This window comes from Stegostoma tigrinum, chromosome 21, assembly GCF_030684315.1.
Source record: "Stegostoma tigrinum isolate sSteTig4 chromosome 21, sSteTig4.hap1, whole genome shotgun sequence".
Lineage (NCBI taxonomy): Eukaryota > Metazoa > Chordata > Chondrichthyes > Orectolobiformes > Stegostomatidae > Stegostoma > Stegostoma tigrinum.
The window spans coordinates 3,795,484-3,809,247 of NC_081374.1; the positions used below are offsets into that span (position 1 = coordinate 3,795,484).

General features: G+C 48.1%; 1 protein-coding gene across 1 annotated transcript in view; it reads right to left on the minus strand.

Moving 5' to 3' along the window:
• LOC132210795 (homeobox protein 2-like) overlaps positions 1 to 13,764 on the minus strand; it is a 31,760-nt gene that overhangs the window by 2,467 nt on the left and 15,529 nt on the right. The window contains exons 4-5 of the mRNA XM_059653206.1: positions 7,140 to 7,375; positions 205 to 337 (exon numbers count right to left, since the gene is read on the minus strand). Coding sequence (XP_059509189.1) covers positions 205 to 337; positions 7,140 to 7,375 — 369 coding nt within the window. The remainder of the gene's footprint in view (positions 1 to 204; positions 338 to 7,139; positions 7,376 to 13,764) is intronic.

Consider the following 13,764-nt stretch of genomic DNA (forward strand, 5'->3'; position numbering starts at 1 on the left):
ACTAATGCACACCCCCAGTGGCTGAATGTGTAGAGTGGGTACTGACGGAAATTACACTACTGTTTGTGCTTTCCCACAAGTGCAGAATACAGGGTTTGGATTGAGGTCACAGTGCTGGGGGTCAGCTCCACAGGAGCCATGGCTTGCCCTGACCCATTTTTTTTCAGCAAGGATCACTCTCACTGTGGTTGCGACAGGTTTTACACAAGGTACATGGGGTTTGTCACAAGGAAACTGTTGGTGACGACCTGTGTTTCTGATCCTTTAACCCAAGCACTGTGTTTAACAGCAATAGCCTGAGGAAATTTTACAGACTCAGCTGAAATGAGCTCATCAGCTAAAATAAAACAATCTCAATGAAATAAAAGTCCGGTCCTCTCCTGATAATTTAAAATCACTGATCTCAAGGACGTACTAAATATTCAGGTTACATTCTGAGTGATTCTGATTCACAGATTTGTGGCAATGCTGAGGGAGTTCATGTGGCCTGTTGTGTTTTGGCTGGCTCTCAAAATGAGGACCTCACCCAGTGTCATTCTCCTGCTTTCTTTCTGTAACTCAACATATTGTTTCTTTACAAATCACATTCTAATTTCTTTCTGAATGCCTCCAGCACCCATGCAGACTTCGACCACTCATCCATGAAATTGTTGAACCTCATAGTGTGACTCGGTGGGTCAGTGGTCAGCGCTACTGCCTAACAAAACCAAGTGGTTTGATGCCATCCTTGGGTGACTCTCTGCACAGGTTTCCTCTGGGTGCTCCGGTTTCCTCCTGTAGCCCAAAGGTGCGCAGGTTAGGTGGGTTAGCCACAGGATTTGTAGGTTTGAAGGGATAAGGTATTGGGATGGGTCTCGGTGGGATGGTCTTCGGAAGGTTATTGTGGACTTGATGGGCAGAATGGCCTGCTTCCACACAGTAGGGATATTAAATATTTCTAAATTTTCAAGTTTTTCATGGTTGGGAACATTTTTTCACTGTTAACCAATCTTAATCTTCTCTTTCTCAAGGAAAATAGTCCCAGCTTCTCTAATCGATTCTCAAAACCAAATTTCTCTATCCCTGGATTCATTCTCATAAATCTCTTCCTCACTTTGCTTAATGTGTATAAGTTCTTAAGTGTGGCACCCAGAACTGTACACAATACTTTCACTGTGGCCATTCTAGTCTCTAATACAAGTCCAACAGCATCTCCTTGCTTCTGTAGTCTGTGTCCCATTCATAAAGCCTATTATTCTGCCAATTGCTCTCTTCACCTGCCCTGTTACTGTTAATAACTTCTGCTGTCAGCTCCTGTTCATTCTTTAGAATTGCACATTTGTTTTATGCTGTGTCTGTATGTTTTTCCAATGAAAATATTTCAACTCACACATCTCTGCATCGAACTTCACTGGCTAGCTATCTGCCCACTCCAGCAACCTGTCAACGACCCTTCGGAGTAAAATAGACGTGAGAGTTGGCTATCCAGCCAGAGAGCCTGTTTTATTTCATGCACTGAAATAAATAATTGAAAATGACATAAACGATTAAATATATTATCTTGGGGCAAAACTTTTAATGAATACTATCAAACTGCTACAGTTTTAGCAGTAAGATGTATTCTGGAAATAAATATTGTCAGCAGTAAATGTCCACACATTTGCCTGGTTTCACCCCTCATGCCTCCTCAACACTTTATTATTTGAACTCTCTCCTGCAAACAAGTAATTTCCTGCAACACATCCCTCACACCCAGCCCCGCCACAACCGCCCCAAGAGGATCCCCCTCGTTCTCACACACCACCCTACCAACCTCCGAATACAACGCATCATCCTCCGACACTTCCGCCATCTACAATCCGACCCCACCACCCAAGACATTTTTCCATCCCCACCCCTGTCTGCTTTCCGGAGAGACTACTCTCTCCGTGACTCCCTTGTTCGCTCCACACTGCCCTCCGACCCCACCACACCCGGCACCTTCCCCTGCAACCACAGGAAATGCTACACTTGCCCCCACACCTCCTCCCTCACCCCTATCCCAGGCCCCAAGATGACTTTCCACATTAAGCAGAGGTTCACCTGCACATCTGCCAATGTGGTGTACTGCATCCATTGTACCCGGTGTGGCTACCTCTACATTGGGGAAACCAAGCGGAGGCTTAGGGACCGCTTTGCAGAACACCTCCGCTCGGTTCGCAATAAACAACTGCACCTCCCAGTCGCAAACCATTTTCACTCCCCCTCCCATTCTTCAGATGACATGTCCATCATGGGCCTCCTGCAGTGCCACAATGATGCCACCCGAAGTTTGCAGGAACAGCAACTCATATTCCGCTTGGGAACCCTGCAGCCATATGGTATCAATGTGGACTTCACCAGCTTCAAAATCTCCCCTTCCCCCACCGCATCCCAAAACCAGCCCAGTTCGTCCCCTCCCCCGACTGCACCACACAACCAGCCCAGCTCTGCCCCTCCACCCAAAGCATCCCAAAACCAGCCCAGCCTGTCTCTGCTTCTCTAACCGGTTCTTCCTCTCACCCATCCCTTCCTCCCACCCCAAGCCGCACCTCCATCTCCTACCTACTAACCTCATCCCACCTCCTTGGCCTGTCCATCTTCCCTGGACTGACCTATCCCCTCCCTACCTCCCCACCCATACTGTCCTCTCTACTTATCTTCTTTTCTCTCCATCTTCGGTCCGCCTCCCCCTCTCTCCCTATTTATTCCAGAATCCTCACCCCATCCCCCTCTCTGATGAAGGGTCTAGGCCCAAAACGTCAGCTTTTGTGCTCCTGAGATGCTGCTGGGCCTGCTGTGTTCATCCAGCTTCACATTTTATTAACATTTAATTGCTGTTGGTTTTATTAGTAGGAGTGCTCCGAAAGAAACTCATATCCTATCAGATTTACAATCCTTTCCGATGTTGGAGCTCTGCCTGGTGGTCACATTGAGTTCTGTCAACAAATGACTGAGGTCAGAAGTCACCAGGTTGTAGTCCAACAGGTTTATTTGAAATCCCAAGCTTTTGGAGTGCAGCCCCTTTGTCCAAAACCTTGTGAGTTCCAATAAACCTGTTGGACCATAACCCAGTTGTGTGACGTCCGACCTTGTCCACCCCAATCCAACATAAAGGAATACATCCGTTTTTATAGCACAACGTCAGAATGTCTCAAAAGGTCTTAAAGCTCATTAAATATTTTTAAAATGCAACCAGTGTTTTGGTGGAAGATGCATGACAGCTGAAGGTAAATTGGGGCAGACAATAAATGCCTGAAATATCTCGATTCTCCACAAACTTCTCATCTTTAACTCTGAAAGTGCCCTGACTGCCACACGTCCTATTTGCCCATTCTCCTGTGCTTGCTGGGCAGCATTGGCCACTGCTTGAACAGACCCTTTATTTAAAATTTCTATCCTTGTTTTCCATTTTCTGTGTGGTGTCCACACCTTTTATAATCACCTCCAGCCTCAAAACTCCATGCAATATCTGTGCTGCTCCAATTCAGTCCTCTCAGCCACTGTCAGTGCCTTCACTTCCCTGGATCCTCAGTTCTGGAATTCCCTCCCTAATGCTTCCCGCTCTCTACCTTCCACTCTTCCCCAAATACCCAGACCTTTGACTGAGCTAAACGTGACCCAATCTTATCTTGATGTGGTCAATTACACTTTGTATTTGAAAGTCATTTTTTTGAAATCCTGTGAGAAGTTTTCACATCAATAAGGTCATATATAAATGCAGATTGTTATAGTTCTTGGAATATGGGTGGTACCAGAAAGGCCCCATTATTTACCTTTCATCAGTTACTCTGGTCAATGCACATTAACAGTTAAGCATGTTCTAAAGACAAATCAGATAGGGCTGGTGTTTGTCATGGGCACTATATGAATGCAAATTCTTTCTTTATTTCTTGATATGTCTCCGCTGTGTTTCCTTTCATCATATCCTCTCTGTATCGTCTCCCTGTCTCCCCTTTCCTCCCATATCCTCTCCCTTTCCCCCATATCCTCCTCCATATCCATTTCTCCATATCTGCTCCCACCTGTATCTTTCCCCCTAATGTCCCCTCCTCCCTCGCATCTTCTACCCCTGTATTGTCTTCCATTTTATCTTTTCCCACTTCTGATTCATTGATTTTATTGTCACATGTACTGAGATACAGTGAAAAGTTTTGTTTACGAGCAGGACAGGCAGATCACACTAAGCAAGGATGTACAGATCAAAAAGACTTAGACTGAGACATACAGGTTACATTGCACAGGCGTCCGCTAGGTGAGATCAACGGTAGCAAGTTCACTGTTATTTGAGGCTAGACACTCCACTCAAGAGTCTAATAGCGGCCCGGAAGAAGCTGTATCTGAACCTGCTGGTGCATGTGTTCAGGTTTCTGTACCTTCTGCCTGATGGAAGATCATCACCGGGGTGCGATGGGTCTTTGATGATGTTGGAGTCTTTCTGCAGCAGCGAGCCATGTAAACAGAGTCTATGGATGGGAGATAATACAATGTGAGGCTGGATGAACACAGCAGGCCAAGCAGCATCTCAGGAGCACAAAAGCTGACGTTTCGGGCCTAGACCCTTGGGTCTAGGCCCGAAACGTCAGCTTTTGTGCTCCTGAGATGCTGCTTGGCCTGCTGTGCTCATCCAGCCTCACATTGTATTATCTTGGAATTCTCCAGCATCTGCAGTTCCCATTATCTCTATGGATGGGAGGTTGGTTTCTGTAATGGTCTGGGCTGTGCCACCACCTTCTGTAGTTTCTCACGACCCTGGACAGAGCAGTTGCTGTACCAGGCTGTTATGCACCAGGACAGTTTGCTTTCAGTGGTGCACCTGTAGAAGTTGGTGAGGGACCTTATGGACATGGCAAATCTCCTGAGCTACCTGAGGAAGAGGCATCCTTCTACCTTCTCGACTGTCGCATTTACGTGGGAAATCCAGGACAGGTCATGGGTTATCGTCGCTCTGAGGAACTTGATGCTCTCCCCACCCTCTCAACCTCAGTTCCCATTGATATAAATGGGGGTGTGTTCTCCTCCTTTCGCTCTGAAAACAATGATCACTTCTTTAGTTTTGCAAACTTTGAGAGACAGACTGTTTTCAATGCGCCACGTCACCAAGCCCTCTATCCCACTTCTGTATTTTGACCCGTCATTGTTAGATACCCATCCCACACGGTGCTGTTGTCAGCGAACTTGTAGGTGTAGTTCATTCAGAATTTGGCAACACAGTTGTAGGTGTACAGGGAGTGCAGTAGGAGGCTCAGGATAAATCGTTGACATATCATATCATCTTTTAACCCATTACTAAAACGAACATCGCATTTAATCAGTACTTTTCACCATGTCTGACTTCACAAAAAGCTTTGCAGCTGATGAAGTTCTGAAGCTGTGTAGATGCTGTTGTAACCAGAGCAGTAAGATCCAACATCCAGCAATGTGAGAATGACCAGAGGATGTGATGTTGATTGAAGGGTAAATATTGACTGGAGCTCCTTCCCTTCTTCCAAATGATGGTTGTGGGTCTTTTTATATCCCCCTGCTCAAGTGGGCAGGGCTCATAGTAATGTTTTATCTGGGAAGCTGACACCTCTAACAGCGTGGCACTCCCTTATTACTGCACTGGCAGAGACAACTTTTAACGTATTGCCAAATAACTAAGTTATTAAATGCACAACCCTTTCCTTTAAAAGCCAAAATCTTCGAAGGATTCAAATAAGTATGAGAAAGGTTGGAAAATGATGGACTGGATTTTCTGAGAGTGGCAATCACACGGAGATTACTTCTCCAGTCCATCTCCATTGCCTGCAGAAGGAGATCCATGTTTCTGACAGAAGATTCTGTTCAGAAATGAGGAGACAACTTTAAATTTGTCAGGTCTCTCACTTTCATATAGTCGGAGGAAGCCAAGCCACGTCCGCTTTCTCACAGTGATCCATAAGTATTCTGAAATTTTAAATTCCAGCCACACAGGCAGACACTTTGACAGTATAAGTATATAAGGAACTTTGGGGTGAGGGTGCCAGGACACCAGTGAGTGCAGCATCAGGTGGGTAAGAGTAAGATGCCAGCTAAGTAGGTTGTTAGATTGGTATGGTGCCAGGTGGGTATGATATGGAGGGGGCAAGGTGCCAGGGTTCCAAGTAAAGTAGGTAAGGTGCCCATTGTAGAGGGTGATAAGGCAAAAATTGGCAAGAGGGCTAGATAAATTTGATTGAGAGAACACAATGTGGAGCTGGAGGAACACAGCAGGCCAGGCAGCATCAGACGAACAGGAACATTGACATTTCGGGTCAGGAAGAAAGGTCCTGACCTGAAACATCAACTTTCCTGCTCCTCTGATGCTGCCTGGCCTGCTGTGTTCCTCCAGCTCCACACTGTGTTCTCTCTGGCTCCAGCATTACTATTTCTGAGTAAGTTTGATTTGATTCGTTTTAATTATTGTGACTTGTACTGAGATACAGTGAAAAGTATTGTTTTGTGAGCTGCCCAGACAAATCATACCTTATGTAAGTACATCAGGGTAATAGAACAGAATGCAGAATATAGTAGTTACAGCTACTGAGAAGATGGAGAGAGAGAGATCAACTCTAATAAAGGAGAGGCCTGTTTGTAAGTCTGATAACAGCGGGGGAAAAGCCATCCTTGTATCTGTTGGGACGTGTTTTCAAGCTTTTGCATCCTCTGCCCGATGGAAGAGGGTGGAAGAGAGTATAACTAGGGTGGGAAGGGGTCTTTGATTATGTTGGCTGCTTTCCTGACTGAGTGGGAAGCATGGATGGAGTCAATGGATGGAAGGCTGGTTTTTGTGATGGACTGGCTGCATTCACAACTCTCTGTAACTTCCTGTGGTTTTGGGCAGAGCAGTTGACAGATCTATAATAGGGAGTTAGGGCGTTATTGGGAACTGGAGAGTCCTTGGGCAGATGGTGAGGTGGGGTGCGATGGGGGTCCATGGGTGAGGTTTTGGGGGGAGATTGGGTTAGATCCAAGTCTGGGAGGTGGAAGAGATGTGGGGGTATTTGTGCACCCAGGAGTGTGTGGGATAAGTCAGGGAGTCAGTTGAATAGGCAGTCAGGAGTTAGATGGAGTTTTTAATTGTCTAATATTTCTGGAGTAACTTTTATTGAAATGCAGCAAGACCTTCTGAATTCTCCAACTTCCCTGAACATTTTCCGAGCGGACTTGCACAGCAGAATCTTCAATTTCCCGGCGAAATTCTCTTGTAGTCTGCTCTGATGGGGATTCCATAGAGATTCCCATGGCAATTCCACATGGAGTAACAGCTGTCTGGTCATTGGGAAAATCCAGGCCAGTAACACACTGCCCATGTAACTGATGTCTCTGAGACTTTAAAAAAAGGGAAGATTTCCTGAACCACCACCAGGAGGAGCAGCTGTACAGCCAAAGAGAAACAGTAGAAACCATTCCCAGGTTATCGAAATCCTTCAGATGAAAATAAATGTTGCCATGTTGTACAGCCCCCACTCCCATAATCCTCCAATTCCCCTCTGAGTAATGACCTGTGAACCTGAAAATACTCAAGTTTGCAATTCAGACAATTCAAAATCCCAAATTTCCCTTTGATGCAAGTTTAGTGTTAATTTAAGATTTTGCTGAAAAGTATCACGTCCCATCACAAGGAAGTGTCTGTGTGAAGTTATAGAGCAATTAATTGGCAGAGGATTTTCTGAGATACTGGGCTGAACGTATTTACTGGAGTTCATTCAAGACCCTGGCCATTTCCCTCCTGGGGTTTGTGAGTCACAGGCTGCACTGTTACATTTCACTCCATCATCTGTCACCTTGCCTCGTAGCATTCCACATAAGGACCTGAGTCTAAGCAAGGTTTGCTGCTATTTCTGGACCTGGAGCTGCTTTTGAGAATATTCCTTTCCCAAAAATTGCAGAATTATTCACCATTATTCATTGCCTCAACTGGATCAGTCCAGTGACTCTGTCATTAACTCTCTCTGTACCTGTGTGGTGGACCCGTACCCCAGTGAGTCAGTGTGTGCGTGGGACCCCGTACCCCAGTGAGTCAGTGTGTGTGTGGGACCCCGTACCCCAGTGAGAGTCAGTGTTTGTGTGGAACCCCGTACCCCAGTGAGAGTCAGTGTGTGTGTGTGGGACTGTACCCCAGTGAGAGTCAGTGTGTGCGTGGGACCCCGTACCCCAGTGAGTCAGTGTGTGTGTGGGACCCCGTACCCCAGTGAGAGTCAGTGTTTGTGTGGAACCCCGTACCCCAGAGAAAGTCAGTGTGTGTGTGTGGGACTGTACCCAAGTGAGATTCAGTGTGTGTATGTGGGACCCCGTACCCCAGTGAGAGTCAGTGTGTGTGGGACCCCGTACCGCAGTGAGAGTCAGTGTGTGTGTGGGACCCGGTACCCCAGTGAGAGTCAGTGTGTGTGTGGGACTATACCCCAGTGAGAGTCAGTGTGTGTGGGACTGTACCCCAGTGAGAGTCAGTGTGTGTGTGGGACTGTACCCCAGTGAGAGACAGTGTGTGTGTGGGACTGTACCCAGTGAGAGTCAGTGTGTGTGGGACTGTACCCCAGTGAGTGTCAGTGTGTGTGGGACTATATCCCAGTGAGAGTCAGTGTGTGTGTGGGACTATACCCCAGTGAGAGTCAGTGTGTGTGGGACTGTACCCCAGTGAGAGTCAGTGTGTGTGTGGGACTGTACCCCAGTGAGAGACAGTGTGTGTGTGGGATTGTACCCAGTGAGAGTCAGTGTGTGTGGGACTGTACCCCAGTGAGAGTCAGTGTGTGTGGGACTGTACCCCAGTGAGAGTCAGTGTGTGTGTGGGACTGTACCCCAGTGAGAGACAGTGTGTGTGTGGGACTGTACCCAGTGAGAGTCAGTGTGTGTGGGACTGTACCCCAGTGAGTGTCAGTGTGTGTGGGACTATATCCCAGTGAGAGTCAGTGTGTGTGTGTGGGACTGTACCCCAGTGAGAGACAGTGTGTGTGTGGGACTGTACACCAGTGAGAGGCAGTGTGTGTGTGGGACCGTACCCCAGTGAGAGTCAGTGTGTGTGTGGGACTGTACCCCAGTGAGAGTCAGTGTGTGTGTGGGATTGCGCCCCAGTGAGAGTCAGTGTGTGTGTGGGACTGTATCCCAGTGAGAGTCAGTGTGTGTGGGACTGTACCCCAGTGAGAGACAGTGTGTGTGGGACTGTACCCCAGTGAGAGACAGTGTGTGTGTGGGACTGTACACCAGTGAGAGTCAGTGTGTGTGTGGGATTGCGCCCCAGTGAGAGTCAGTGTGTGTGTGGGACTGTATGCCAGTGAGAGTCAGTGTGTGTGGGACTGTACCCCAGTGAGAGACAGTGTGTGTGTTGGACTGTACACCAGTGAGAATCAGTGCGTGTGTGGGACTGTACACCATTGAGAGTCAGTGTGTGTGTGGGACTGTATCCCAGTGAGAGTCAGTTTGTGTGTGGGACTGTACCCCAGTGAGAGTCAGTGTGTGTCTGGGACCCCCTACCCCAGTGAGAGTCAGTGTGTGTGGGACTGTACCCCAGTGAGAGTCAGTGTGTGTGGGCCCTGTACCCCAGTGAGAGTCAGTGTGTGTGGGACTGTACCCCAGTGAGAGTCAGTGTGTGTGTGGGCCCTGTACTCCAGTGAGAGTCAGTGTGTGTGTGGGACTGTATCCCAGTGAGAGTCAGTGTGTGTGTGGGCCCTGTACTCCAGTGAGAGTCAGTGTGTGTGTGGGACTGTACCCCAGTGAGTGTCAGTGTGTGTGTGGGACTGTACCCCAGGGAGAGACAGTGTGTGTGTGGGACTGTACACCAGTGAGAGTCAGTGTGTGTGTGGGATTGCGCCCCAGTGAGAGTCAGTGTGTGTGTGGGACTGTATCCCAGTGAGAGTCAGTGTGTGTGGAACTGTACCCCAGTGAGAGACAGTGTGTGTGTGGGACCCTGTACCCCAGTGAGAGTCAGTGTGTGTGGGACTGTACCCCAGTGAGAGTCAGTGTGTGTGTGGGATTGTACCCCAATGAGAGTCAGTGTGTGTGTGGGACTGTACCCCAGTGAGAGACAGTGTGTGTGGGACTGTAGTCCAGGGAGAGTCAGTGTGCATGGGACTGGTACCCCGATGAGAGTCAGTGTGTGTGTGGGACCCCGTATCCCAGTGAGAGTCAGTGTGTGTGGGACTGTATCCCAGTGAGAGTCAGTGTGTATGTGGGACTGTACCCCAGTAAGAGTCAGTGTGTGTGTGGGACTGTATTCCGGTGAGAGTCAGTGTGTGTGTGGGACTCTTCCCCAGTGAGAGTCAGTGTGTGTGGGACTGTACCCCAGTGAGAGTCAGTGTGTATGTGGGACTGTACCCCAGTGAGAGTCAGTGTGTGTGTGGGACCGTATTCCGGTGAGAGTCAGTGTGGGTGTGGGACCCTGTACCCCAGTGAGAGTCAGTGTGTGTGGGACTGTACCCCAGTTAGAGTCAGTGTGTGTGTGGAACTGTACCCCAGTGAGAGTCAGTGTGTGTGGGACTGTACCCAGGTGAGAGTCAGTGTGTGTGGGACTGTACCCCAGTGAGAGTCAGTGTATGTGGGACTGTACCCCGATGTGAGTCAGTGTGTGTGTGGGACCCTGTACCCCAGTGAGAGTCAGTGTGTGTGGAACTGTACCCCAGTGAGAGTCAGTGTGTGTGTGGGACTCTTCCCCAGTGAGAGTCAGTGTCTGTGTGGGATTGTACCCCAGTGAGAGTCAGTGTGTGTGTGGGACTGTACCCCAGTGAGAGTCAGTGTGTGTGTGGGACTGTACCCCATTGAGAGTCAGTGTGTGTGTGGGACTGTACCCCAGTGAGAGTCAGTGTGTGTGTGGGACTGTACCCCATTGAGAGTCAGTGTGTGTGTGGGACTCTATCCCAGTGAGAGTCAGTGTGTGTGTGGTATTGTACCCCAGTGAGAGTCAGTGTGTGTGTGGGACTGTACTCCAGTGAGAGTCAGTGTGTGTGTGGGACTGTACCCCATTGAGAGTCAGTGTGTGTGTGGGACTCTATCCCAGTGAGAGTCAGTGTGTGTGTGGTATTGTACCCCAGTGAGAGTCAGTGTGTGTGTGGGACTGTACTCCAGTGAGAGTCAGTGTGTGTGTGACTTTTACTCAGAGGTCAGCACATACAGGCAGGATGAATCAGAAAATATTCTTTACAAAAAAACAATCTCTGTGTGCTAGAACCTGTGTCAGAAGTTGTGATTCCTACATTTTAAATCTTTCCTCACCTCTACTAAGCCACATCTTTCTGTGCCTACCAGGAGGATCGGTGCTGAGGGAGTGGGCATTGTCGGACGGTCTGTGCTGAGGGAGTGGGCGCTGTCGGAGAGTCAGTGCTGAGGGAGTGGGCACTGTCGGAGGGTCAGTCCTGAGGGAGCGCCGCACTGTCGGAGGGTCAGTCCTGAAGAAGTGCTGCACTGTCGGAGGGTCGGGGCTGAGGGAGCACTGCACTGTCAGAGGGTCAGTGATGAGGGAGTGAGCACTGTTGGAGGGTCAGTGCTGTGGGAGTGGGCACTGTCGGAGGGTCAGTGCTGAGGGAGTGCCGCACTGTCGGAGGGTCGGGGCTGAGGGAGCGCCGCACTGTCGGAGGGTCAGTGCTGAAGGAGTGCTGCACTGTCGGAGGGTTAGTGCTGAGGGAGTGCCGCACTGTCGGAGGGTCAGTGCTGAAGGAGTGCTGCACTGTCGGAGGGTCAGTGCTGAGGGAGTGCCGCACTGTCGGAGGGTCAGTGCTGAGGGAGCAGGCAGAGTCGGAGGGTCAGTGCTGAGGGAGCACTGCACTGTTGGAGGGTCAGCACCGAGGGAGCACTGCAGTATTGGAACTGCTGAATTTTGGTGAGAACCTTTCTTCTTACAAGTGCAGGTGAATGATTATAAGACCACAAGACTAAGGAATGGAAGCAGGCCATTGGGCCCATCAAATCTGCTCTGCCATTTGATTAGATCATGGCTGATCTGATAATGCTCAAATCCCCGATCCTGCCTTTTCCCCGTAACCCTTGATTCCCTTTCTAATTAAAAATCTGTCTCTCTCAACCTTAAATATAATTAATGTGTGAGTCTCAACAGTTCCTGCGGTAAAGAATTGTATAGATTCACGACCCTTTGAAAGAAGATATTATTCCAGGTTCAAATCCTGCAATGGCAGATGGTGGAATTTCAATTCAATAAAAAATCTGGGATTGAGTGTCTCATGATGAAACCACTATTGATCATTGGGAAAAACCCATCTGGTTCACTAATGTCCTTTAAGGAAAGAAACCACCATCCTTACCTGGTCTGACTTATATGTGACTCCAGACCCACAGCAATGTGGTTGTCTCTAAACTGCCTCTGGGCAATTAGGGATGGGCAATAAATGCTGGCCTGACCAGTGATACCCACATGCAATGAACGAAATAAACAAGGGGAAGCCGCCTCTTTGCACCTGCCCTGCCACATCCCTTGAAATTTTGTTTGCTTCAATAAAGTTGCCTCTCATTCTTCTATATTCCAACATGTACTGACGCAATCTATCCAAGCTCTCCTCATAAGGCAGTTCCTCCATAACCAGGTTGAGTCTAGAGAACCTTCCCTCAATTGTCTCCGGTACCAGTATATCTTTCAGAATGTAAGGAGCCCAAAATCTTTTTATGGTATTCGAACTGAGCTTTGTTTATTTTTAGCAAAACGTTTATCGTCTATTCCATTTAAAATAACCCAGTCTTTGCTTTTTACAGGAACTAGGTCTGTAATAATTCTCTGCTAAATTTCTGATGTTAAAATACCAACTATATTGCAGGAGGCTCTTTGCTGGCTGTAAAATGCTTGGGCCCATCCTGACTGCCTTTGTGAGTACCTGGTTATAGAATTTCAACATTAAACCCAGTGAACACACTGAAATTCCTTGTGATATTAATTATTAAGAACACTAGCCCCATGGGAGTAAGTGAAATCTGATGATGGCGTTTGGAAATGGGCTGAAGACAGTGAGGTGACTAATTATGTGTTTTTAATTACCCTGAATTAAAACCTGCGAGGTCAGAGGGAATTTAGAGAAGTTGAAGGGAGATTAATTCATGCAATTAGAGCGCAGCTGAAGCTCAGTTCAAATGTGGAGTCAGAAACTTGGTGACATAAGTACCAAAGATGCTGGAAGTCAGAGACAAAAATAGAAACTGCTGGAGAAACTCAGCGGGTCAGGCAGCTTCGGTGGAGAGAAAGCAGAGTTAACGTTTTGGACCCAGTGACCCTTCCTCAGAACTGATTGTAGCTCGGAAAAGTTTAGTACCTGTGCTGAAGATGAAGAGGGGAGGGGGAGTGGGAGGTGATGGTGTTGTGGTATTATACTGGACTGTTAACCCAGAGATAATGGGAACTGCAGATGCTGGAGAATTCCAAGATAATAAAATGTGAGGCTGGATGAACACAGCAGGCCAAGCAGCATCTCAGGAGCACAAAAGCTGATGTTTCGGGCCTAGACCCTTAAAGGGTCTAGGCCCGAAACGTCAGCTTTTGTGCTCCTGAGATGCTGCTTGGCCTGCTGTGTTCATCCAGCCTCACATTTTATTATTTGTTAACCCAGAGACCCAGGTTTGAGTCCCACAATGGCAGGTTGTAGAATATGAAGTTTTTAAATAAAAATGTCTGGAATTAAGAGTCTAACAATGGCAATGAATCCATTGTCAATTGCTGAAAAAACCCCATCTGTGCCCTTTGGGGAAGGAAATCTGTCATTCTTACCTGGTCTGGTCTAGAGGGTGGGCTGGCTACGTGGATACAAAACTGGCCTGGTCATGGAAGACAGAGGGTAG